The 26,041-nt window shown below is 33.3% G+C and overlaps 5 protein-coding genes and 1 long non-coding RNA gene across 6 annotated transcripts; 4 read left to right on the top strand and 2 right to left on the bottom strand.

The window, feature by feature from the left end:
• The first annotated feature begins 9,598 nt into the window (after nucleotides 1-9,598).
• LOC18019245 (glucomannan 4-beta-mannosyltransferase 2) lies at nucleotides 9,599-14,858 on the top strand. Its single transcript, XM_006400714.2, has 9 exons — nucleotides 9,599-10,126; nucleotides 10,482-10,580; nucleotides 10,886-11,138; nucleotides 12,394-12,504; nucleotides 13,074-13,210; nucleotides 13,440-13,553; nucleotides 13,635-13,834; nucleotides 13,977-14,177; nucleotides 14,278-14,858. The coding sequence occupies exons 1-9, from the start codon at nucleotides 9,797-9,799 to the stop codon at nucleotides 14,429-14,431; spliced, it is 1,599 nt and encodes a 532-aa protein (XP_006400777.1). The 5' UTR covers nucleotides 9,599-9,796; the 3' UTR covers nucleotides 14,432-14,858.
• A 169-nt stretch (nucleotides 14,859-15,027) lies between these two features.
• On the top strand, nucleotides 15,028-17,740 carry LOC18019244 (FBD-associated F-box protein At5g22730). Its single transcript, XM_024155663.1, is given in 7 exon segments — nucleotides 15,028-15,635; nucleotides 15,638-15,736; nucleotides 15,739-16,340; nucleotides 16,448-16,594; nucleotides 16,711-16,841; nucleotides 17,172-17,257; nucleotides 17,727-17,740. Coding segments are annotated over 6 exon segments (1,317 nt in total). The 5' UTR covers nucleotides 15,028-15,334; the 3' UTR covers nucleotides 17,209-17,257; nucleotides 17,727-17,740.
• LOC112086678 (putative FBD-associated F-box protein At5g22720) lies at nucleotides 17,649-18,451 on the top strand. The gene is made up of 3 exons (XM_024155664.1): nucleotides 17,649-17,858; nucleotides 17,953-18,078; nucleotides 18,184-18,451. Exons 1-3 carry the CDS (start codon nucleotides 17,832-17,834, stop codon nucleotides 18,439-18,441), a joined length of 411 nt encoding a protein of 136 aa, XP_024011432.1. The 5' UTR covers nucleotides 17,649-17,831; the 3' UTR covers nucleotides 18,442-18,451.
• Nucleotides 18,452-18,531: 80 nt separating this feature from the next.
• On the top strand, nucleotides 18,532-20,541 carry LOC18019243 (F-box/FBD/LRR-repeat protein At5g22660). Its single transcript, XM_024155662.1, is given in 4 exon segments — nucleotides 18,532-19,400; nucleotides 19,403-19,761; nucleotides 19,855-19,995; nucleotides 20,084-20,541. Coding segments are annotated over 4 exon segments (1,353 nt in total). The 5' UTR covers nucleotides 18,532-18,841; the 3' UTR covers nucleotides 20,378-20,541.
• A 990-nt stretch (nucleotides 20,542-21,531) lies between these two features.
• LOC18019242 (histone deacetylase HDT2) lies at nucleotides 21,532-24,111 on the bottom strand. The gene is made up of 10 exons (XM_006400711.2): nucleotides 23,950-24,111; nucleotides 23,479-23,549; nucleotides 23,179-23,384; nucleotides 23,008-23,033; nucleotides 22,871-22,912; nucleotides 22,639-22,781; nucleotides 22,451-22,525; nucleotides 22,254-22,359; nucleotides 21,919-22,042; nucleotides 21,532-21,805 (listed from the first exon to the last, which is right to left on the bottom strand). The coding sequence occupies exons 1-10, from the start codon at nucleotides 23,960-23,962 to the stop codon at nucleotides 21,736-21,738; spliced, it is 876 nt and encodes a 291-aa protein (XP_006400774.1). The 5' UTR covers nucleotides 23,963-24,111; the 3' UTR covers nucleotides 21,532-21,735.
• Nucleotides 24,112-25,052: 941 nt separating this feature from the next.
• LOC18019241 lies at nucleotides 25,053-26,009 on the bottom strand. Its single transcript, XR_002899690.1, has 3 exons — nucleotides 25,890-26,009; nucleotides 25,752-25,799; nucleotides 25,053-25,296 (listed from the first exon to the last, which is right to left on the bottom strand). It is a non-coding gene; the product is annotated as an uncharacterized LOC18019241 (long non-coding RNA).
• Nucleotides 26,010-26,041: the final 32 nt, after the last annotated feature.

The following is a 26,041-nucleotide window of genomic DNA, read 5'->3' as shown; positions in this document are numbered from 1 at the left end:
ATCATTTGTTTCTTAAAATGTAACACAAGGGCTTGAAATATATTAATTCATACTTCATAAGGTTTGTTTCCGTTGGTCAATATCAAGAGTCTCTTTTTGTTTGTTCCTTGGAGACAAACGTTAGGAGTGTGAAATGTAATTCCAAAACTAAATGGTTCCAAAGCGGATATGATTCTTGAACCCGGTAAAAAGATTACCTCTACTTCAACTCTTGCCTCATGTAAATTTAAAATGATCTTAATATACACTTATCTGATCATAAATCTTACTGTGTCTGTGTCCAAATGTTTTGCTTAATGTGTTTTCCTGACCTTGACCTCCACTTTAAAATGCGTTCGTTCACAGTTTTGAATGAGTTCTTCTGTGTTTTGCATTTGGTGTGATTTATTTTCGCTCAAAATGCAGATTAAACGAGGAAATAAAGGGTGTCGAGAATCTGCGGTTGTATACTTAACATGGTTTTAATTTTGTGTGTCCGCCATTTTTGTGTCTTATTGTTAATCACAAAGACATACCACATCTCAAAGCTTTCTTGATTGTGGTTTAGTCGTACTTTGTTGAACAATCCTTGATAAATATGCAGAAAGCACGTGTAGAAAAATGTGGATATTCTTGATAAATCAATATGCAGCAAGTGTGGTCATAGAGGCTATAATGTTAAAAGGAGAGGTAAAAAAAGGGAAGTAAGGAGATTTTGAGAACTGATGTATTACGAGTGATGAGGTTTTTCTGAAGAAATTCGTTGGAGGATTTTTTTATTTTTGCAGACATGTGACTTATTCTTTTAACAGAAAAGTTGAAAAGCCAATTTATATGGAGACAAAGATCAAAGAAGAGTCTATTACAAATGGGAAGTTGAGATCTAAGAAAATGATAATGAGTTATGCGAAATTTGCTGCTGTCAAACCCTTGAAAAAAGGTGGGAACTACAGATGATAACGATTTGTTCCTTCAATCAATTTTTTTTTGTTTTAATATTGTTTTAAAGTTCTGAGCATTGATATTTTGAAGAGGTTTTTTATTTTAAAGAAATGTTAATAATTTCGATATGATATGTTACCCAAATTTGTTTTTTTTTCCTTAGATTTGAGACTCAAATCAGTTTATTGTGTGTCAATTGTGTGTCAAAGAAGTGATTAAAATGTTATTTAGAAATATAATAATAATACATATGAATCTAATTCATTTTTCTTTAATGTCGCTTTGGAGAAAATGGAATAGTTTTGTAGTGGTTGTTTATATAAATGGTTCAATTTCTATTAGTGACTCTTAATTTGTGAAACTAGCATTACATATTAAAATAGCTCGTGCATTAGTTTTTCCAATTAAATGTCTTATTAAACAAACAAAAAATAGCAATTACAATTTCATTTGAAACATGTTAACTGGTGAAACCTAAAACATGAAATCTCCAAATTTATGGTGGTGCAGAATCTGAGATTAAAAATATTTGGGTCACGAGTATGCTTAAATCTCGACAAAAAAAAGAAAAGAATATGCTTAAATCAGGCAGTGAAGTCTATGTTTCTGCCGCTTAAAACCTTCACTAAAACATCGGAAAAAAAAAAGAATCAGTTACAAATTAGAAAGATGATTTCAGGTATGGCTAAATTGTTGAAAAGAAAAATCTTAACATGGTATCAAAACTACGAAAAGAATTATTTATCTACGTTTTGATATCATGTTTTTCGCTCATATTTGTGAGAAAGACAAGACTCGACAAGAAAGAGAGACGAAAGCTACTAAATGGTTTGTTTACCTAAGCTCTAATATCACATGAGAAAATGGTAATGATCCTCAAAGCATATTGATGTATGATCAAAGAATTTTCAGAGATATTGAATTTGATAATTTAAAACTGGTTCCAAGTCTTGCTTGAAATGTTTGAGGAAAAGCACAAAATGTACAATAAAATAGTTGTTAAAGCGATGAATATGTTTTGACGGCGAAAAAATGTGTGTTTGATATGAAGAATGAGAAATATAAGAAGGCAAAGATGTTTGGAGGTAAACTAAGAAAACAAAAGAGAGAAGGAGAAATTGAAGGAGACAAAGCTCAACCTATCTATTGCGAAATTATATTTTATGAAGGAGAACATGTTGGAGATTTTCGAGAAAGAGAATGAAGGGAGATTTAAATTAGGTGTTTAGAGAGAGAGAGAAAAAGAAGAGAGAAAGTTAAATCTTCTGGGACATGCAATTGATTAATATTTTATCATCATTTATTTGTATATCCTATGTTTTTTTATTTCTGTTTAACATGGTTAAACAAAAATGTTAAAACTTTCAAATACATGTTAAGTGTACATAAGAAAGAAAGAGAGAGAGAGAGAGCGCGAGAGAGAGAAAGTGAGATAGAGTGATTGATCGACATTCTATCACTATTAGTTCATCACTTCTGTGTTTCTAATTTCGGTTTATTCTGATTATAAATGTAGTTTTTTACTTTATCAGTTTTATGTTGTTGTTTTTAAGGTAATGTTTTATAATATATGTTCGTTAATAAATTTAATCATTTAATTAATATGATCATTTTATAAAACATTTACGTCTGCGCAAGCGGACTAAACACCTAGTTATTATATTATAAATCTTTATATTTGTAGATCATATTTGTACTTTTTACTGATAGAATCTGTACTGATTTTTACCAGTTTATAGGTGTCTTTATTGCGAATTTCATGATGGCCTACTTTGTAATTTTCGTAGCAAAATGACAAACTGACCGATTTGAAGTCGGATAACACTGACACAATTGAATCGGATGCACTAAAATTATCTTCTTCCAGGGTTTAAGGGTTTAATCGTGAACTTTCCTTCTCTAGTGATTTGTTCAATTGTTCTCAATTTAGGTGAACAACGTGTGTGTGTGTCTTATGGCTCTTATATGATATATTTTTTTCTACATAATTAAAAATCTCTAAAGCATTGAGTCATATAACTTTATTATAATCATCAATCACTACTCAACTAATCCAATATGTTTGTGTATGGCCTGATCACGGAGCATTATATATATATATATATATATATATATATATATATATTTATTTATATATATATTTATACATATTATAGTTGAGCGAATGAGAGTTTTTTTCTTTTTACTTTTTGACATCATGAATTCATGTTTCATGAAAGGTTATTTAATATAACGCATTGTAAACTAAATTTTTATGTGAGGCTAATGAATGAATTCTTTTTTGCTGTTTAAAACAAACAAAAATCCATGTATTAATGGGTGGATAAAATCATCTAGAAAAGTAGTGTAGATTATTAATCAAGGCCTTGAATGGAGGAGGAAAAGGAAAGACGTATAGTGATAAATGGCTCAGATTTTCAAATGTATTCTATTATAGTCAAATGGAAACAAAATTAAGTTAATCAACTCCCAAAAGCAAAAGCGAAGTCAATTTGATTGTTCCACTAGAGGTATTATATTTTACAAATTTTTTTAAACTGGCTCACTTATAAATAAGAAAAAGAGTATAATGGGTGGGATATACGTTAAAACGGTCTCAAAGTATATATCTTGAAAATATTGTAAAATTATTAAAAACAATTTCTATATTCTGCGGAAAATGTGAGCTCAAACCGAAAAAAATAAATAGAAGAAAATCATAAGGCAACACATCCATATGGTGCCACGAGAAATATAATCTTATATAATATGTATTCTTTTTTTTTGTTAAAGAATATTATATTATATGTATTCATACGTCGCCAACTCGCCATTACGCTTATTTGTCAAAGAAACCTTAATTTCATGGAGTAAGAAAATAACATAATCTAGACAGACATTTGTCCTTAGATTGAGGAGCTTACGGGCCCAAACAAATTTATTTGCATACTGTGTGGACTTTGGACTTACATAATCAATTTGAAGTTTGCAATTTCCAAGGTTAAGAAAAGTACAAAATAAGAAAAACTATAACAACACAAGAAAAATTATAAGAATACTATATTGTATCTTTTTTTGCTGAAATGTAATATTAATTAGTAAAAAAAAAGTTTTTTTACAAAGATTATGAAAATAAACAAGTCCAACAAAGCATGGATTCAGACCATCGAAATACTTTGTATCTTTGAATACTTTGTGTTTGGGGTATCTCTACATATTAATTAGACTTTAAACCCCGATGAATAGTTAATAACTTAATAGTGCTGATCCACATAGTTAAAGCAGGGGATTATGTTTTCTGTTAGTTGTTGAACTCATTGTCGGGATACAAATAATGTGTTTTCGATATCAAATTCATTTCCAAAGTTGAGTCTAAAGTTTCGGCTTGCTGCAAGGCTTTTACGGAACTTTGAGGGAATGTCTTCATAACGAGGCCTATCACGTGGACGACGTACTATGAATACCCGGTTTCTAAAAAGCATAACAAGATTGAAGGGAATAATTATATTTACAAAACTCGAATATTATTTATAAATTAACTCCAAACTGTATTAATTAGTGATAAAACATTGTATAAAAGAGAATAATTTAGAATTTTAGGCAACTTATACTATGTTAATGTCATTTGTCAACTAGATGAACTGCTATGTTATATAGTGCTTTTTGTAAAAAACGTTATATAGTGCTTTATATAACATACTGAATTTCCATAGTTGAATTTAACGTGAAGAATGGATCGGCTCATACGTACATGATAAATTTACTAAAAAGTGTTAGATAAAAGGTTTCCCGTTTAAATATAAGTGTTTATGACGTTTTCTACTAATTTAGTAAGTAATATTAACTTTTTATCAACTAAAATCCATTATTTGTAGTTTTACACATATGAAGATTACTTTTTATTTTATTTTTTTAGGGAAAAAAAAATAGTCTATGTCGACGTAGTGCTATAATTTGTACACAGTATTTGCCTTTTGCAAAACTAGTTAAAAAACTGAGATAATCGGCTTAACACTTCTAGTTCTAGTTAACCCAATCTATATTACAGTATTAGTTTAACTTTTTAAACTGTAGACTACACAAATTATGTTAAACTAGGAGAGAACCCGCGCATATGCGCGAATCTTGTTTTAATTTATATTTTAAATAATACATTTTTAGAATTTGTTATGAATTATATTTTTACCATCATTTTTTCATTTAAAATATTTATATTTTCTTCGATTTCTTCTAGATAATACACTATTTGTAATTTATTCGACATGAGTTGTGCCAAATAATCCGATTTTTTTCCTACGGTAATGAGAGACTAAAGATCTACTATTTTAATTTATGTATAAAAACGTAATATCTCATAGAAAAATTTACCATTTTGAGTGTTTTTGGTTATATAAAATTTATTGATTCCATTTTTAAAATTCTAAAAAAAAAACTTTGTACGACATTTTGATGTATCTACTCTTCTTTTTTACTATTACTTTTTTTAATAACTTTTATTTTTATAATCGTTTATTAAATATTTAGTCTTATAATTTTATTAGTAAGAGTTTTATATAGGATTATTTAAAACTTCTTAACTTATTCAGTCTCATAATTTTTTTTCACTTACATTAAAATTTAATGATATTTTTAGTTTGAAAATGTAGTTTAAATCACTTGGAAAAAGGAAATAGAATGGTAGATTTAAAAAAATCTTGTATTATATAATATTTTTAAGTTTTGATATATTTAAAATAAATTTAAATTTGATTATTTAAATAATTTTGTTCATATACATATTAATATTTATTAATGTGCTTTAATGTTTTTCTTTAAATATGATTAATTAAATGTAATTAATTGTTTATTTCATTAAGATTTTAAATGGACAGTGGATTTAAAAAATCTTGTATTATATAATATTTTTAAGTTTTGATATATTTAAAATAAATTTAAATTTTATTTATTTAAATAATTTTGTTCATATACATATTAATATTTATTAATTTGTTTTAATGTTTTTCTTTAAATGTGATTAATTAAATAGTTTTCTTTAAATATAATTAATTGTTTATTTTATTAAGATTTTAAATGAACAGGTGGCGCTTTTTCCAATGCTGATGTGGCAAGCAGCTGGAGAAAGTTGGCCAAGTTTTATATATAACTAGGTGAATATCCGCACATTACGTGCAAATTCTTCTTTTCAATTTTTTTCAATTTTTTATATATTTTTATAAAAAATAATATAATCATCACTTATTACTTATTTACTTGTTAATATTTCATTCTAAAAATTTTAAAATATTAATTTAAAATACATATTGAATATTATTTAATAATTTAAAGTTATATTAAAATTAATAAGTATAATTCAATATTTTTAATTAGTTATAACATAAATTTTGTTTAATATTTACACAAATATTAATTCATAATTAATTAATAAAAAATTAAAATAAATATAATCATCATTTCATTAGTTACTTGTTAGTATTTTATTATAAATAATTTTAAATTTAAAATACATCTGGAATATTATTAAGTAATCTACAGTTATATAAAAATTAAATACATATCTATTAATATTTTGAATCTGTTATAACATAAATGTTTGTTTAACATTAATATAAATGTTAATTATGAGTCAATTAATAAAACAAACTTTTCATATTCTTTAAGTGCTTTAAAATTTAATATTAAAATTTATTAATTAAAATTTAAGTGACAGGTATCAACCTCTCCAATGCTAATGTGTCAAACATATGAAGAAAGTTGAGCAACTTTTATATATAAGATATTTGTCCAAATCATTTGTTAATAGTAATACAATCTGCTCTTTATTCCTTTACAATGTGCTCTTTCATTGTAGTGGTTGCAGTAAATTATATTGAGTACATACCTAATCTTATCATCTATAAAGCCAATCCAGGACTAGTTAGTTACTTTGAACCTATACACTCATGCAACACCCTCAAGGTTTTAACGGATTTTGTATTTTTTTGTCACAACTATTGGTTTAGATTGATCAAGTTGGTAAACTTCTAGATTGGTTATGAACTGAACTTTGTGACCAGTTATTTTAGACATAAGGTTTTCTTATAGTGTTTAGGATGACTTTTTACATAGTTTATAGCTTTTTTTTTTTATAGCTTGAATTGTTTATAGCTTGAATTGTTTTAACACAAAATTTTAGTATGTTGAAGAAATTTCTCAGAAGAAAACTGACAATAACATGAAACAACTAATCCTAGTCAGTAGTAGTCATCCCTCAATCACGAGATTTTTGCCTTGTTGAGCCACTTTTTAACTATCTTATTGAACTAATTTCGTGTTATGTCTTTGTAAAAAAAGACAAAGGGAAGCTGAAATTAAACAATTACACAACTTTATCGTGAAACAGTTGAAGCAACACCTGAAAGTGGAGTAGAAGTCGGATGACAAGGCGCATATGGTAACAATCGCGAGGCTGTTTATGCAATTATAAAATACTACGCCCCTTGTGGACGAAACTAACCTTTGATAATTACTCCTAGTTGAGGTAGTGCAAGGCCTACTCAATCAAGGCAATGTCCTATTATTATTTAAAGAAATTCGAAATTTAAATGATTTTTGTAGAATTTTTAAAATGCAAGGCAATGTCTCAAAGCATTTTCAATGATTTTGTAGAAAATTATTACATTTTAATTTACGATAATAATTAGTGTTAGAATAAGTTATATAATAAATTGTATTGCGGCTATTTGTTTAGAAATAGCTAGACGTGAATCTTTTTAAGCTATACATACGTGTGGAAGGCAAAAAAAATGTATATACAGTATCAAGTCTTTTGGAAAAGCTTATATTATATGTCCTATTTTTTATTTCTTCACCAAAAAATGTGTTGTTTTTTCTTTATCAAAAAAATGTGTTGTTTTTACAAATTTATTGACCAAGCGTTTAGAATTAATGCAAAAGTCCGTTTAACCATCAAATTTGAATAGACAAAATTCAATTACATAAATAAAATTTAGCAAATAAAGTAACGAAGCAAGGAAAAGAAATTACTGGGAGTATATACATTATTTAGTGTGTGTGCAATAATTAGTATGCTTAGGAGTTTAAGTTATTATTGGGGGTAGTTGCCCCATCCTAACCTACGTGTCTCGTTAGTATCTCACTTTCAAATTAGTTATTCAATAACGATGAACTTATGTTTGTTTGATTCTGTTGACATCTATGAATAGATGTTATTTTCTGTAACTAAGATTTTTCTGCCGTCTAAGCTGATATATTTTCTCATTAAATGTATTACAATGGATCACATTATTACCATGAAACGATTTTTTATGTCTAAGATGGAAATTTAATTACATACCTATCACCAATCATATTGGCCATATCTTCATAGAAATTTACTAAACATTGATGGTTTTAGGATTATAATCGCATGGGAGTGTCTTTTTCTGTTCAAATATTGATGGTTTTACGACTATCAATAATTATATATATTTTGCACACCTAAAATTGTTGAAGCTTTTCAAATACTACATTTTGAATAATTTAACTCAATTTCACACGGGGAGAGATCGAAACATTGGCTTTATGGATTGTCACCGGTCGATCACAACTGAGATATAGATAATATGGTCTGACAAAATTTTAGAAAATTTTGGTTTCCTACATGTTAGTTTTAGAAGTGTCTCCTCTAAATAGCATATGTTGATAAATATATTTGAAAATAATAATACAGTGATAAAATTGTAGAAAAGCAAATTTTTACTAGTTTTAATAAATAGTATGTCATTTATTTGAAATTATTTTTTTGTTTAAAATTATGCGCATTTTTTTTCAAAAAATTACGTGCAAATTCACGTTATACTTATTTAGGAAATGTTGCTATTATATTTTATTAAAAAATAAATAAATGACCAACATATAATCATTTAACAAATTATCCTATTTTGAATGCATTGCATTTTGTTAGTATACCTCCATATTGCATTGGCAGTTTAAAAGTTAGAAAAGTATGTTAATTAGTGGTACATGTATATGCTTAGAAACTTACCTTTATTTATTTACTTGTCTAAATCTGGTAATTTTCTTGTTAAATGTGAATCAATACAAAATTTTAATGTTAACCCTTTAGTGGGGGACGTAGCTTCCTAACATTTATGATTTATCTAGAGACAGTAAATTGAATAAGCCCCAAAAAAAAGTTACAAAGAAGGGTTGACCAAAAAAAAGCAAGTTCTTAAAAGTTGACTTAAAATAAGTAAAATGTTAAAAACTATCTAAGAAAATTGTAAAAAGATGGAAAACCCCAAAATTCCATAAATGGTAAAAAGTTAAAACTCCATCAAACCGTTAATCATTGTTAAAGAAAAAATCATTAGGAAACATAAATTCATCAGAAATCTATCTCTCTCTATATCCTCTCCACCCATTGACAGGCACAGATTCTGAAACAAGAAAACCCAGAAACTGAAAAAACAATTGATTTTACCAGAACTTCTTTAACTAATACAGAATCTCACAAACCAAATGTCACTGGTTTTATCTTCTTCTTCTTTTTTTTTTTTTTCTTTAACCTTTGCTACTTTCTGTAGAAAATCCATGAAAAATCAATCAAAAAAGGAAAAATATCTGAAGAAATAAATAAATATAATAAAACAAAAGTAAAACGAAATTTCACCATTTATATTCCTGGTTTAGCCTTCTCTTTCTCTTCTCCCTTAACCCTCATTTCCTTCTGCTCTCTCTTCCTAAGTTTTCTCTCTCTCTAGAACTATAGAGAGAGAAAAGCCTCCATTTTTCATCTCCCTCTCTCCTTCACTTCATAAACCCCATTACACAAAACAGAGCAAAAACCTCACCGTAACATCCTAGAGAGAGAAATCCACCATTGTTTCATTGTAAGAGAGAGAGAGAGAGAAGGAAAATGGATGGTGTTTCGCCGAAGTTTGTGTTGCCGGAGACATTCGACGGCGTGAGGATGGAGATGACAGGCCAACTAGGCATGATCTGGGAACTTGTTAAAGCGCCAGTGATTGTCCCTCTTCTTCAATTAGCGGTTTACATCTGTTTGATAATGTCTGTCATGCTTTTATGTGAGAGGGTTTACATGGGAATCGTCATCGTTCTCGTCAAGCTCTTCTGGAAAAAACCTGATAAACGCTACAAATTCGAGCCCATTCACGATGATGAAGAGCTAGGAAGCTCCAATTTCCCAGTGGTCCTCGTCCAAATCCCCATGTTCAACGAACGAGAGGTCACTTTCCTCTCTCTCCTCTATCTGTTCATTGCTCTGTTTTTCCTCTGTTTTCACCTCATGATTTTTCTTACTTTCATAACCCCAAGTTTTAAGATTTCGAGAAAAGTAGCCTCAGATTATACGGAAAATCACTTTTCCCCACGTAATCCATATTCCTCCGCCGTTCCAAATCCCGAAACGGCGAGAGTCGAGACTCGTATTGCTTTCTTTAATGTTCTGGGATTTTGGGGTTTAATCTGTATAAACCCATAGTTTAGGGCTTAATCCTAGTAAATCGCTAAATTAATGGGGGCTACAAAAAAAGAAAAGTTTTGACAAGATTTTTGCCTCTCCCCGTGATTTTTGCCTTCAGGTTTACAAGCTATCAATAGGAGCGGCGTGTGGACTATCGTGGCCGTCCGATCGTCTCGTGATTCAAGTGTTGGATGACTCAACAGATCCTACTGTTAAGGTATTAGTATTTTTACTTGGTCCATTTTCAGAAAATATAGCTATTGCTTGCATCATTTTTCCACAACTTTCTCTAAATAAAACCATAATTTTATCTCTATCACCTTTTTTTCAAAAGATTTACTTTTCTCAAATAAGGATGTAATATTAGGAGGACTAATATTTTCTCGGTGGGTAAGAAGTAATAAAAAGGGAAAGCTTTTGAACCGACTGTAATAAATTTTGGAACAGTATATAGATATTTCCCTTTTTTTATTTAATTGAAAAAATGTGTGAACTAAAAATGATAATACTTAAAATGTGCAGCAAATGGTGGAAATGGAGTGCCAAAGATGGGCAAGTAAAGGAATCAATATTAGGTATCAAATAAGAGAAAACAGAGTTGGCTACAAAGCCGGTGCTTTAAAGGAAGGACTCAAACGCAGTTATGTCAAACATTGCGAATATGTTGTCATCTTCGACGCTGATTTTCAGCCTGAACCTGATTTTCTTCGCCGTAGCATCCCATTTCTCATCCATAATTCCAACATTGCCCTCGTCCAAGCCCGATGGCGATTCGGTAATGATCTATCTAATTACCCATTTTCTAATATTTTGTTTAAAATGTGTATTTCATCACGTTGTTCCATTTATGGTTTTTGTCATATCGGTTGAGTATCTTAAAAATTTGTTTCATTGATATAAGACTGGTAGTTATAATAGAGAAAAAATTGACATTTGATAATGTTGTCAAGTGTCAGGGTCAAATGACTAACTGAATCGGTGTGTCTTTGTTTATGTTTTTTGAAAAAATTAATGTTGTTTCGATCATTAAATGAAAGCTCGTGGTTTTGGTTTTATAGCTACATTAGTGGTGTCGGTGGTATACGTCCTTAACATTTTTTTTTATACTTTTTCTCGCCTTTTCCTTTTTCTTCCATACTTTATATTTTTCCTGTCATCGCTTTTTTATTTTTGGCTTTTTGAAATGGTCTTTTCGTGATTTTTGTATTTTTCCTTGACATGTTACAATTTTTACATTGGCTCATTGCAGAAGTAGGGTTAGTTCTGTTTGTGTCGGCGGAGTAGCTGCATAGTGTATGGGGTTTCTAGTGGGTCCATTATAGCCAATTAAAATTAGACACGTGTAACAATCGGTGTCCTTTAGTTTACGTTAGTGTTAGGTGCACCTTGTTCCACTGGAACTACTCTCCTCTCAGTAAAAACAAAACCGGGTCGGATTAGTTGCGCGATTCCGGGTCAACGGATAATTTATCCTGACGTCATGTTTCTTATTTGCTCCGGAATATCGGATCCGTCGGTCAGCGAATCGAATTTGTTCGACCCGGTAAAATGGATTCGGGTCGGGTTTTGGACTGAAAGAAGGCGAGTGTTAACTGTTCGTCTTTAGAAATTGTCGGGTCTCTGATAGATTCCACGTGCTCTTTGCCTTTCTTTAAATGCTCAAGTGTGGGACCCATTCTTGTCAGTAATTTAGAAGTAAAGTGTTAGTATACAGTAGGAGTATCGAGTCTACTATGAACCTCCCTTTCTCTTGCCGACACTTGTTAGAATTATTTTAATGATATGTAGTCTTTAAGCATGAGTCCAAACTTAGTGAATTTAATAATGAGAAAGCTATATGAATATGATTGGATTATTAAAGCTAAAAACAAAAGAGAAGGACGTTACTTCCTGATAGTGCCACATTTGGGCAATTCACTTATTGAATGAATAAACAAATAATTGAGCTCTGTTTAGCCTATTAATTATATATTAACAGTAGGGGATTTTTTTTAAGACTGTTGAATTAATCTCATTTTATATGTTTGCAGTAAATTCTAATGAATGCTTGTTGACGAGGATGCAAGAGATGTCGTTGGACTACCATTTCACTGTTGAGCAAGAAGTCGGTTCATCAACACATGCTTTCTTCGGTTTCAACGGTAAACAAATTATAGTGATTACTGAAATTAATTTTTTTTTAAGGAGTTGTGGAAGTAAATATTGGTTGACTATTGATAATTTGATATGGTAGAGTTTAGTGTGATGGAGTGGTATGTTCTCTGACCAATTGAAGCACAGTATGTGGACCCAAACTTGATATTATTATATGGTATGATAGTGTACAACTGTTACTAGAAAACTGAAGAAATAGTAGATATTATTATAAGGAATCTTATTAATATATATAAATAATCAATAATGAGTTGAGAGGAGTGGGGAATCTGAAACGTGAAGCAAGTAGAAGTTTAGTGTAGTTACTTATACTTAAATAGTTGTCATCCCTTGGATAATTTAATTGTTTTATTTTTTTTATTTCATGTGTTTAAATAATTAAGTTGTGTAAAGGGAACACATTCATTACATTATGAATTGTAGTGTAAGCAAATGAAGACGGATCTTAAATTTCTCTGGATATTTTAATAGATTTGTGGTTTTTCGGTTTGTCTAAATGTGTTTTTGTCATAAATAATTTATACAATGCTTATTTTATCATAATATTTTTTTATAGGAACCGCCGGAATCTGGAGAATAGCGGCGATAAATGAAGCCGGCGGGTGGAAAGATAGGACAACCGTGGAAGATATGGACCTCGCCGTCCGAGCAAGTCTCCGTGGCTGGAAATTTCTCTACCTTGGTGACCTTCAGGTTTTTGATTTAAATATCTTCTGAATTTTTCTATGAATTAAAAAATTAAGTACTTAGAATAAATTAAGTCACAGTACAAAAAAGTAGTTGCTAGACAAGATAATCTCATTAAACACATGACAACCGATCCACAAGTTATGTTATAATTATATACCTTTTTAAGAACTTAAGATATTTTGTTATCACTTGTGAATGTAAATATGAATTATTTGTATCTTTGCTGTATTAGGTGAAAAGTGAGCTTCCAAGTACTTTTAGAGCCTTCCGTTTTCAGCAACATAGATGGTCTTGTGGACCTGCAAATCTCTTTAGGAAAATGGTCATGGAGATCATCAGAAACAAGGTAATAAAATAAAACCAAAAGAAAACCCCTTTTTTTTGGATAACTCATTCTTTAATCTGACTATTACTGATCTTTATGCAGAAAGTGAGATTCTGGAAGAAAGTGTATGTAATTTACAGCTTCTTCTTTGTGAGGAAAATCATTGCACATTGGGTTACATTTTGTTTCTACTGCGTTGTTCTTCCTCTAACCATTCTCGTCCCTGAGGTTAAAGTTCCCATATGGGGTTCCGTTTATATCCCTTCCATCATCACCATTCTCAACTCCGTCGGTACTCCCAGGTAAAAGCCGTTACTTCTATAACAAGTCACAGTCACTACCGCGATATGTTTCTTTCTTGATTAGGTTACTTGTATGTCAAGTAACTTGCTTAGTTTCTTTCTTATACTAAAACTCTTATGTCTTATTGATTTTTGTCAAAAGGTCAATTCATCTACTGTTCTATTGGATTCTATTCGAGAATGTGATGTCGCTACACCGGACAAAGGCCACTCTCATTGGTCTGTTTGAGGCAGGTAGAGCTAACGAATGGGTCGTGACTGCTAAGCTTGGAAGCGGTCAAAGCGCTAAAGGGAACACGAAAGGGCTTAAAAAGTTCCCTAGAATCTTCAAATTGCCTGATCGGTAAATTATACCTAAAATGTCTTCTTATTATAAAGTAAACATTATATAGAGACACTTTCCCACTTGATGATTGATTGATTATGAGTTATATATGTCTCAGATTGAATACATTGGAGCTTGGATTTGCGGCATTCTTGTTCGTGTGTGGATGCTATGACTTTGTGCACGGGAAGAACAATTACTTCATCTACTTGTTTCTCCAGACAATGTCTTTCTTCATCAGTGGGCTTGGCTGGATCGGGACTTATGTCTAGAATTAGTTGTTGTGTTCTGTGTTTCAGGGAAAAAAGAGAAGGTGTTATTAATTTTCTGCAAAAATAAAATACAATTTTTCATGGAAAATTTCACAAGGAAAATTGATAGGGGAAAGAAGATAGAGACGTACGGTTTACAAGTAGGAAGAAAGGAAGCGAGTTTTTATCAAAACAAGAAGGAAAGGAGGAAAGGCTCGAAGTGTTCTTTTGATTCAATTTCATTTTTCTGCCTTTCTTTTTTTTTTTTGGTTTTTAAATATAGCTATGGAATTTGTGATTCAGTAATTGTGAGAATTCAATTTTCTTTCTTTTGGCCTTTTTTTTTGGATTTTTTTTTTCTTTCTCTAAAGTGTTAGTTATTTTTCTTTTATGATTTGTAGATTTCGTGTGAGTTAAAATTGTTCGATTGGTGTAAGGGTAAAATTCCTACATAGTTGTCATTAACTATCCATTTTGCCACATTGTATTACCATTTGCGTTTAAGTCTTAGTGCTATTTGTAAAGAAGTTTTAGCTAAGCAATTTAATAATTGTAACTAGTCATAATATGAAGAGTCTTTCACGCAAACCAAACATTTGAGCTAGGCCCTTCCTTCGAAAACCCCTTCATAAACCTGAGAACTTGAGCGGCGACTACGATCGCCTTCCGAAATACAAAACCCTAAAACCAATCAGGTGATTTCATCACCGCCTTTACTTTCCGATTTATGAAACCATAACACCATTTCTGAATTTTTATAGTGTTGATTTTTCGGTCTTGGATTGTTTAAGTATGTGGAAAATCGAGTGCCACTGAATCGAAAATCCTGAAACGAATTCTGAAATTCGTGCTAATTGCGTCAGTCTACATAGATTCTGAGGTCGTCTCTGTAGGATTTTCAGCTCAATTTCGCTATCGGACTTTATGGAGAAAAGCTTTTCGGATTCAATGGATGAAGGCTTTTTGGAATTTAAAGAGAGACGAATGCGCGAGCAATGGCCTGAACTTTACTGGAGAGCTAGAGCGGATATGATTAGCAAATTACCTGACTCTTTGGTATGTCAGATACTCTTGTATCTTCCGACAAAGGAGATTGTTAGGACTAGTGTTTTGTCCAAGAGGTGGAAAAGTCTCTGGCTTTTGATCCCCGAGTTGTCTCTAGACGCTAATCAGTTCCCAAATCACAATGCCCTTGTGAGTTTTATGGACAGTTTCCTCAATTTCTCTAGGAGCACAAGTCATGCTTGCACAAGCTCAAGCTAAGTATTCGAAAGGATGTGAATGATCCGCCCTGTGTCACTCGTTGGACAGACTTTCTGGCTAGGCGTAACTTCAGCATCTTGATGTTGAGTGTCTTGTGAATCGTAAGTTCTTGGAGGTGATGCCTCTAAGCCTTTATATCTGTGACACACTGGTATATCTATGACTCCATCGGGTATCGTTGGGTGAGTTTGAGTCTGTGTCTTTACCTTGTCTCAAGACTATGAGGTTAGAACACAATGTCTATGCCAGCGATGCGGGTCTGGAGTCACTTATCTCGTCTTGCACAGTACTCGAAGATTTGAGCATTGTTAGAATGTTCAAAGATAACATAAAGGTCTTACGAGTGCACTCTCAGACACTAACCAGTCTTCATGTAGACTACTTGTTTGGTGGGGATGATGACATAGACGATGATGAATTTGTTAGAAAAGGCACAGGGGTAATGGTTGATGCCCCTAGACTCAAGTATTTGAAATTCGAAGATGATCAATCAGACAGTAAAATCATAACCAATTCCGGGTCCTTAGCCAAGGTCAATGTTGCTTATGTCTTTCATGAGCATGATGCTGCCGATGAAGTTGACTTACCAAAACGAAATATGGTCCGCAATTTTTTTACCAGTATTTCAGGAGTTAGGGAGATGAAGATCTCTTTGCACACTATGGAGGTAAGATTTGCAATTCATATACATATTCATCGCTTCTATTGTCCCTTGATGAAGTTTTTGCTCACGCATACAACTCTTCTGTTTCTTTCTTTCTTTTGGTGGAGCAGTTTCTCGATTTAAACATGGAATACGACCCACTGCCCCTGTTTTGCAACCTTTCCCATTTAAAAGTGACGTTCTCTTTGTTTAATCTGTATTTGCTGCCAGCCCTTCTCGAGAGCTTTCCGAATCTAAAATCACTCGTCTTCATGTTGGTGAGATGACTTGCACAACCCTAGAGTTTTCACTCAAATACTTTAAGGAATGTCTTATCTTATATATTCATTCATCTTGTCTTCTTTTTTTTTTCTTGTATGTTGTGTTTTCATAGGATTATTTTCCTTCTAGGGTGGAAGAAGCTGTAGCAAGACTCTCATCCACACCTCGTTGTTTGCTGTCATCACTAGAGTCTGTGAAGATAAAAAGTTTCAGCAGAGTGCCTGCTAATATGGAAGTAGCAAGGTACTTTGTAGAAAACTCGGTTGTCCTCAAGAAACTTGTTCTGAATCTGAGGTTTTCCATGTTAGAAGATGGATTTTACATGCTTAGGGATCTTCTTGCACTGCCCAGGCGATCTAGGACGTGTCAAATCCTACTTTGTTGACGGCTAGAGAGGCTTTTAGGTGGGTCTATGATCAGACTGAGAGTAGCATTTCTAGTTGGTTTGTTAAACTGGATTTGGTTTTTTTTTTCTGGATTCTATGATGTTGTGTTTGTGAGCTTTTTGGCCACTAGTTCTGGATGGTGCTTGAGTATTCTATAACCATGATGCTCTTTTTGTCTTCTCTTAAGCCATCTCTACATCATCAGCAAGTTTAACATCAGTTAGACATAAATTGCTACATCAATTGAAACAGGAAGCTACTATTGGTTTAGAGGTAAACTCTTGGTCTAACCGGCTTAGATTAATTTACGTTCAAATATTGCATTAGGATTAAGGTTGAAGGCATGTTTAGTTGACAAGGGTCCAATAATTGAAGCCCATATATAGTTGAGACTCCATCGGGTAATGTTAAGTAAGTTTGAGTCTGCTTCTTTGCCTTGTCTCAAGACTATGCGTTTGGAACACAATGTATATAACAATGAGGCGAGTCTGGAGTCGCTTATCTCGTCTTGCCCAGTTCTTGAAGACTTGAGCATTGTTAGAAGGCTAGATGATAATGTAAAGGTTTTACGAGTGCAGTCCCATACATTAACCAGTCTCAGTATAAAACTTGGTGGCATTGATTTTGAGTTCGAAGATTTGACTGAGGAATTCGAGGATGAAAAGTTTAGGGATTTGAATCTTTTGATTGATGCCCCTAGACTCAAGTATTTGAATCTCGAAGTTTTTCTATCTAAGTGTAGAACCATGAGCAATTGGGATTCCTTAACCGAGGGGGCCCTTTTTCTTTGGAGGATAGTGATGATGAAGTCCGTAATTTTTTTACCAGTATCTCGGGAGTTAGGGATATGCAGATCTCTTACGTGGCTTACGAGGTATATGTCTATGCAATTCACTTATGTCTAATAGTCTTTTTCATTAAAAAAATTTGCTCACCAATATTCTTGATCTCCTTTTTTGTGTGAGTAGTTCATGGAGCCATTTTCACCTCAATTTAGCAACCTGTCCTGTTTGAAAGCAGAGATTTATACATTAGAACTGGAAACGCTGCCAATGTATCTTGCAAGCTGTCCGAATCTAAGATCCCTAATCTTGGTAATGGATTGCACAAACCCAAGAGTTTGCCTCATACGCTTAAGAAATGTGTCAAGTGTTATCCAACATGCATTCATTTTGTGTTTTGTATGTTGTCTTTCACAGGAAGTATTATATCTCTCTGGGTTTGAGCAAACAAGATTCTCGTTCGTGCCTCAGTGTTTGCTCTCATCGCTTGAGTTTGTAGAGATAAAAAGCAGACTCGACAAACACCCTATCGTAACGAAACTAGTAAGTTATTTTGTAGAAAACTCAGTAGTCCTCAAGAAACTCGTTCTGGATCTAGCCGAAGATTCTGTCGTCGTAAGGGACCTCCTTGCATTGCCGAGGCGATCTAGCGAGTGTCAAATCGTAGTATGTTGACCGGTAAAATGTCTCTAAGGTTTGTCTATGATCCGAATCTAGGTTGGACTTTGATTTTTAATTTTGTTGAACTCTGGTGTGTCATGTCTTTTGTGAGTTTTGGCCACTGCCCTTTGGATGATGTTTGAGGATTCCTAAAAATTCTTGTTTAAGTTTTCAAAGTGATTGTGCTTTTGCATTAAGACAAAGTATACGAGCCCGTCGAGAGTTTGCCTTGTTGACTAATTTTGGTTGACGCAAATACCAAAGTCAAAGGTTTATAGCATAATCATATCAACATATGTTTAGATCAAAATAAAGTACACATTTGCTGTTCTTTTTTTGGTAAACAAATTACATATATAACTACATCATTTGACAAGTTTAGTTACAATAACTGAAAAAACAAATAAAATTTGCTATGAGCGAGCTAGGAGCAATTCACAGATCTGGAGAAGACTGGATAAGCTTCTTACCCGAACCTTTGCTATGTCAGGTACTCTCTGATCTTCCTACAAAGATTGCTGTTCGAACTAGCATATTGTCCACTAGATGGAGAAATCTCTGGCTCTCGATTCCTGTCTTGGATGTAGACATCGATGATTTCTTTGATCTCACTACCTTCGTGAGTCTCGTCTCCAAGTATCTAGATTTCTCCACGGAGTCGAGCTTACACACGCTCAAGATTACTTTCAAGAGGCAAGAGGTTGATTTGTTCTCGATCAAGTCGTGGATCGAAACTGCAGTTTTGCGTAAAATCCAACATCTTGAAGTTGACTGTCGTATGAGTTTTATGTGTGAGGTAATGCCTCTAAGCCTCTACTTATGCGAGACTTTGGTTTCACTGAGACTCCATTTCGTTGCGTTGCATAGTTTCGAGTTTGTTTCTTTGCCTAATCTCAAGGTGATGCATTTAGAAGAGAATGTATACGCTGACGATGAGATTCTGGAGAATCTTGTCTCGTCCTGTCAGGTTCTTGAAGCACTGTTGTTAGAAATGTAGATGAGACTGTAAAGATTTTACGGGTGCGCTCTCAAGCACTGAACAGTCTCAAACTCGTTCTTGATAGTTCCAGGTCTTGGTATAATGATGATAGCGAAGGTTGGGAGGTTTTGATTGATGCTCCTCGGCTCAAGTATCTGAGTATTAAAGATGATCAGTCAGCGAGTTTTGTCATAACCAATCTGTGTTCATCTGCAAAGGTAGAGATTGGTGTCAGCTTTAATGTGAACGATATTTGGGATCTAGATGACTCGTTGGAGAGAATCAGCAGTGTCGGTAAATTACTCACCGGGCTCTCGAATGTAAGGGACATGACTCTAAGTGGAACAACCTTGAAGGTAGATATATATAAATATATGTCGATGCAGTAATTGAAGATCTGAATGTTTCTAAAGATGATAAAAAGCCGTATATTCTTTGTTTTTTTGCAGATCATCTGTCAATACTTGAAACACGAACCGATGCCTCAGTTTCATGACATGACTCGTTTTCAAGCAAAGTTGTATGTTTCTGATTTGGAAAAGTTGCCAAGCATTCTTGAAAGCTGTCCAAATCTCCAATCTCTTGTCTTGGTAATGAGTTTGGCCTTAAAACACATTATGTTTTCACTTTCATCGTTATATGTATACTCTCTGATTCATCTGTTGGGGATATTTCCAGAAGCTGAAAGGTATAACGGATAAGGAGGAAATTAGTTTCTCATCAGTGCCAAAGTGTATGCAATCAAGCCTCGAGTACATTGAGCTGAGAAGACCCAACTGTGGAAATGCTGTAGTAGAGATGAAGGTAATAAAGTATTTACTTGAGCATTCGGGAGTCCTCAAGAAGTTCACGCTACGTGTGGACTGTCCTATAAAGGCGCAAGATCCTGTCGTCGTTAGGGAACTAATGAGATTCCGGAGATGTTCTAGTGCTTGTGAAGTCAACGTTGGCATACTTGAAGATGACCCTTAGTAGGTCATAGCATCCGATTTTTCATCACGGTTTTGGTTTGGGATTAGTAATAAACTTTCTTTGAGAGCTTTCCAAATATCAAATGGACTCTTTGTAGTTCTTTGAGGTCTATGGACTCTTTGTAGTGAAGCAAATGATAAAGCAAATGACGAAACAGAGTGATCATTTTCTTCTGAAAGAAGTGACTGAATTTTTCTTCTTTTTCTTGTCCAACAGCTCTGAACATTGTTGTATCACCAAAGCCCAAGTATTTCAATCTTTATTCATAAAAAAAAAAAGGTTCATGATTATTTGGAACTGGAATTGGAAGATTGAAACTGACATCCTCTGTTCTTCCCAGGTATTGGAGGCAGGGCAAGTCGGTAATCTTTTGAGTGGTCCTTAACGTAATCTGAAATAAATAAAAATTCAATGATCTAGTAAAGAAAAACAGTTTGCAATTGATCCTGAGATATGATATAGTATTATTATTTAATGCCTAATGCTTACCCGCTTTCGCTTCCTGCTTCTCCTTGTCATTACAACGATGTCATCAGTCTCATGGCGTCCAGGTGCAAGAATATTTGGATTCCGCATCAAGCAGGACGCAAGCCCTAAATCCCAAGGATTGTTGAGAGAGAGAGCTCTGATGTAATAATAAAGGGATGGCCAAAGAGCTTCCAGTAGCTTGGTAAGTGGAGACGGAGCGAAGCGAGAAATGAATAACGATGTCGAGCAGAGTATGACCTGAGGTCCTGAGACATTGTTGTTTCTTTTCATCAATCAACATAATCCTCTGCTCCAATCAATAAAATAAAGCAATCTTGCGTTTTAAAAAAAAAACACATAATCCTCAGCCTTTGACTTTGACTTTGCAGTTTGGAACTGAAAATTTATTTCTGACTTTGTCCAGAGCTTCTCGATACAGTCACGATACGCGTCGTTTTAACGACATCTATGACAAGCGACTTCCATGAGATGAAGCTAATAAAGTTTTTACATGAGATGAAGCTAATAAAGTTTTTACATGAGATGAAGCTAATAAAGTTTTTACATGAGATGAAGCTAATAAAGTTTTTACATGAGATGAAGCTAATAAAGTTTTTACATGAGATGAAGCTCAGTGTTATAATGGCGGCACTTCAAGTTTTGTGGTTAATAATCAATAAATAAACTGAGAGGAAACGACTTTTCATAACCAAGTTTTCTTTCTCATTCATACTGGCAGTTACTTAAATAGCACATCCGATAATAGGAGATAAAATCTTAAGATAAAAGAAAAATGAAAATAAACGAGGTCTCTATCATCTTCTTAGCTCCAAAAGAAGTGACCCTTCAACATCTACCAAAAACCAAAAACCTCCAATTGCTCAGCTTCTCTAGGCTCTACCCTTGCCCTTTCCCTTGCCCTTGTTGTTGGAACCAAATTGCTTTCCTGAGTTGAATTGCCTGCACAGATCATTAACCATCAATCCCACGATTATACCAATTACATTTTTTTCACATTGTTGAACTTAAGAGAGAGAGAGAGAGAGAGAGAGAGAGAGAGAGAGAGAACTCACTTCTTGTTAGAACCACCGGATGATTGACCTCCTCCAGATTTTGGGCTCTGGTTAGCATACGGACTCTTTCCACCCTTTTTAGCTGGGTGTGGTGTAGCTGTGTGCCCGCCTTTCTTCTTCTCTTCTGTAACAGTGACAATTGAGTTTCTTCTTAAGCCACAATCAAACATTTTGCTTAATCACTCTTACAAGTTTCTAAGAACAGAACTTTATGTGCCTTTCATGTTCTGATCATCTGTCATTGTTCTACACTTTGATGCTCGAATTCATCTAACAAACTAATGACTCTTCAGAGGACCAAGACTACAAAAATCTACAAAGATAAGGTAAAAGACCTGTTTTCTGAGGAGTAGCTGCTGCTGCTGGTTTTGCTTTCTTCGCTGAGACAGGGGTCTTAGATGCAGATGCAGGCTCATTCCTCTTCTTGTTGCTCTGCTCAGGCTTTTCATTAATCATACCAAAAGTAAGGTGAGGCAAATAAAGTTTGTAGAAAGCAAAGCAAAGCAAATGTTAGATAGACAAATGTAACTACCTGCTTAGGGGTCTCCTCTTCTTCTTCATCTGAATCATCCTCGTCATCATCTGAATCATCCTCATCAACATCCATCTACAAAATTCATCACCGGAGAATTTATTACCCTGCTCATCTTCTCAATGTGTGCATATATTCATATAGCAGAGGTCGCAAAACACAAATCACAGACGGGTACAAAAACTTACTCCTTTCAGAGAGTCGGATCCACCATCTTCAGACTCCTCTTCCGAGTCAGATTCATCATCTGATTCGTCTGCTTCAGGCTCCACTTCCACAGGCATGGCCTTTGGCTTTGAGTCAGCCTTGACAACAGCAGCTCCAGAATTTCCTGAAATACAAAAGAAATAAACATTTGAGATAACAAGGTCTTGTTTCAGGAAAAGAAACAGAGACAGCAGCCGCATCCATAGAACATACCATTGGCAGTGACAGCTGCAGGAACCTGCACGTCCTCTTCTTCTGCAGATAAGATATATCAAGACTCATTAGCAACCATGTCAATCAATGTATAAAAGGTCAGAGGGATAACAAGAGAAATGTATCTTGTGACTCACCAGAAGAGTAATCCTCCTCCTCGTCCGTGGAAACACAATCAACAAGAGTGTTAAGGAAACAGCACAACTGATAAGAACTGTGTCATAAACTTTCGGTATCTTCCAGCCAATACAAGTTATAACGTATAACAAAGACACAAGTAGACAAGAAGAACTCAAATAAAAGGATATTGGTCGATGTTGGGGGATTTGTAGCCAATGAAGTGGACACTTCCTCTCTCCAAGCTGTGGGAGAGCTCAAACTCTTTCTCAAAGACAAGATCAAAGCTGATCTGAGGGATGTTGTCTTGAGAAAGTGTTCCAATTACAAGTTTCTTTCCATCAACCGTCACATACAAGAGCGCAGATTCTCCCTTTTTCCCTTTATCAAGTGACGCCTACACATATACAAAATAAAAACAAAAAAAATCAAGAGAGTGATCAACTAGTTCCTGAAACTGGTAGAAATACTCATTAGCGTTTGAGAATAACCTGAGAAACGTGGATAAGGTCTCCTTCATCAGGCTGCACCTTAAGAGGCTTCCCGGCCTTAACTTCAGCTCCTAATCGCATTACAAAATGAAAACAACGAGTCAGTCCTTGTTAGTTTTGAAAATTGAGAAGCATCCTCAAATCAAACGTAGGAGTTCTAATGATGAGTGAGAACCATTTTATTAACAGCCTAAAGACTAAATTAGCTAAACGCAGCTAAGTTTAAGAACATGATTCAACAGGTTCAAATCCAAAAGAAACTTCAAAAAGCCGAGCTAAAAGACCTAAACCATGAATCGAAATCAAACGAGCATGAGTTTTATGCTGGTTATACGGTATAAATGAGCAACACTAATCAGCGATACAAAAACATAAATACAACAGAATCACAGAAAATACGAGTCTCCATGAAAAATCGATCAAAATGAGTTAATAGACGACGAGATAAGAACAGTGAGATGAGATTCTTACCCCAGAATTCCATTGTTGATGACGAGGAAGAGAGAATCAGAGAGAAGAGGAGTTTAGGGGCTGTTTAAGCTGCGAAATAGACAATTGCAGAGGAAGAGGCAGGAGAAAGCAAATGGTTTTGGTGGCAATTTATATTAGAGAGGGTTTTAGAAGAGCGTCCTTAGGGTTTTTGGTGAGTGTCTACGACGTCGTTTTCTTCTGGAGACATTTTGGAAATTTTATATTTTGAATTTTTAATATCTTATATTTTGGTAAAGATCCAGAATTAATGAAGAGAAATTAACTTTCTCTAAACTCGAAGAATCAACAATTTTAACATTTTGATTACGATTCTTGTGTGGCAGGCATCTCTCAGATTATTATTTTGATAAATTTATTTATGAAAAATTATTGGCATTAATTCAATAGGACGGATATTATAAAGAGTTAATTAATTGGAAAACCATGAAGTTGGCTGATATTAGCTCGGTACTCATCTGAGGAAGGAAACCAACAATCACTGTTTAGGAGGGTGTGAGAAATTACAAAAAGAGCCTTAGATAGAGTGGGAATTAATTTAAACTCAATAATAGGGTAGTAATGATTTATTTAGGGAAGCTTAGAGTACCTAAGTGGGATATAATATCTGCGACATATTCGAAGTGGGCTGATATTTCTTTCTCCATCTTGTTTCTCTCTCTATCTTCATCATCGTGTTTTCTCTTCTTTTTTTTTCTTTCTTAAGAACCCAGAAAATCAAAAATCAAAGATTCAGTTTCTACTCCTTATGAAAAAAAACAAAAAAGATCCTTATGAATATCAAAGCTCCAACATAATTTCATGATGGTGTTTGTGTTTAAAGTATTAAAGGTGAAAGGAAACAAATCCAATAAAGTTCAAGTGAATCCCACTAAAGGTTTATCGGAGATACAAATAACATTAGCTAAGCTTGTAAATATTTTACTTAGTAATATAAACTAAATACAATTAATTATTGTTTTTTTTGAGATACGTTGATGGTTAGTCATCTAACATTTTTGTTGGATAGGTTAATCTTTGTATTGGAAGACTAACAATTATTTTATCGAAGATATATATAAAATTACATGTCTAACTATGCACATTATTGAATAATAACATCAGAATACATCTATTGTATTCGGCGTGACATGAGATTAAAAGAAATGGGATGGGACAAATAAAATGTAATCAGCTAATTTGTATGTAAAGTTGCTACAATACAATAGTATTTTTCCTTCTTCATGCTTGATGCACTTGCAGCCGTCCCGTCCAACGATAGTATGTACTACAAGCACTACCATAATGCCAGATTCCACAAAGATTACATTATAGGGATTGTATCTGCATCTAGCATATCAAAATGTCATAAACAATAAAATAGTTCAGCTGAAAAATCCCCTGAAGCAATTAAATATGAGATCGGTAACATTATATGAAAATAGTTTAGAAAAATGTTATCGAGTAACAATCATGTTATTTTGTTAACATTGAAGTTATCTATCTATCTTATTTGTTAGTTGTATAACTTATCATTTATATATGTAAAAAATCAATATTGTCAGCAATAAAAATAATAATGTTAGTGGATAACAGTTTTGTTACTTTGTTAACATTAAGATTATCAATCCAACTGATTTGTTATACATATAATGAATTGTAATAATCATAATCAATTTTGTTAACTAATAAACTGAAACTTTATCTACATTATCATAAAAGAAAAACCCAGAAAATATAAAAAAGTAGAGAGAGATAAGGCACCACAAAAGTTCCTAGATGGAGAAAATCTGAAAATAAGGTACCTGATTGGAAGAGAGAGATGATTACCTCTTATATGATTCTCGGTACACCTTGATTAAGAGAGAAAAAGAATTAGAGGAAAGAGACTAATGGAAGAAAGATGAAGAAGAGAAAAAAAGAGTAGAGAGAAGATGAGGCACCACAAAGCTTTAACCCTGAGATATGAAGTACTTGATTGGAAGAGAGAAGAGATTTTCTGTTATATGATTCTCGGTTTACTTGATTTAGAGAAAGAAAAAATAATTTGGAAGCAAGAGATTAATGAAAGAAAGATGAAGGAGAGAGAAAAAGT

This window comes from Eutrema salsugineum, unplaced genomic scaffold, assembly GCF_000478725.1.
Source record: "Eutrema salsugineum unplaced genomic scaffold, Eutsalg1_0 scaffold_2, whole genome shotgun sequence".
NCBI classification, from domain to species: Eukaryota; Viridiplantae; Streptophyta; class Magnoliopsida; order Brassicales; family Brassicaceae; genus Eutrema; species Eutrema salsugineum.
This window is presented reverse-complemented; position numbering and strand designations above follow the sequence as displayed.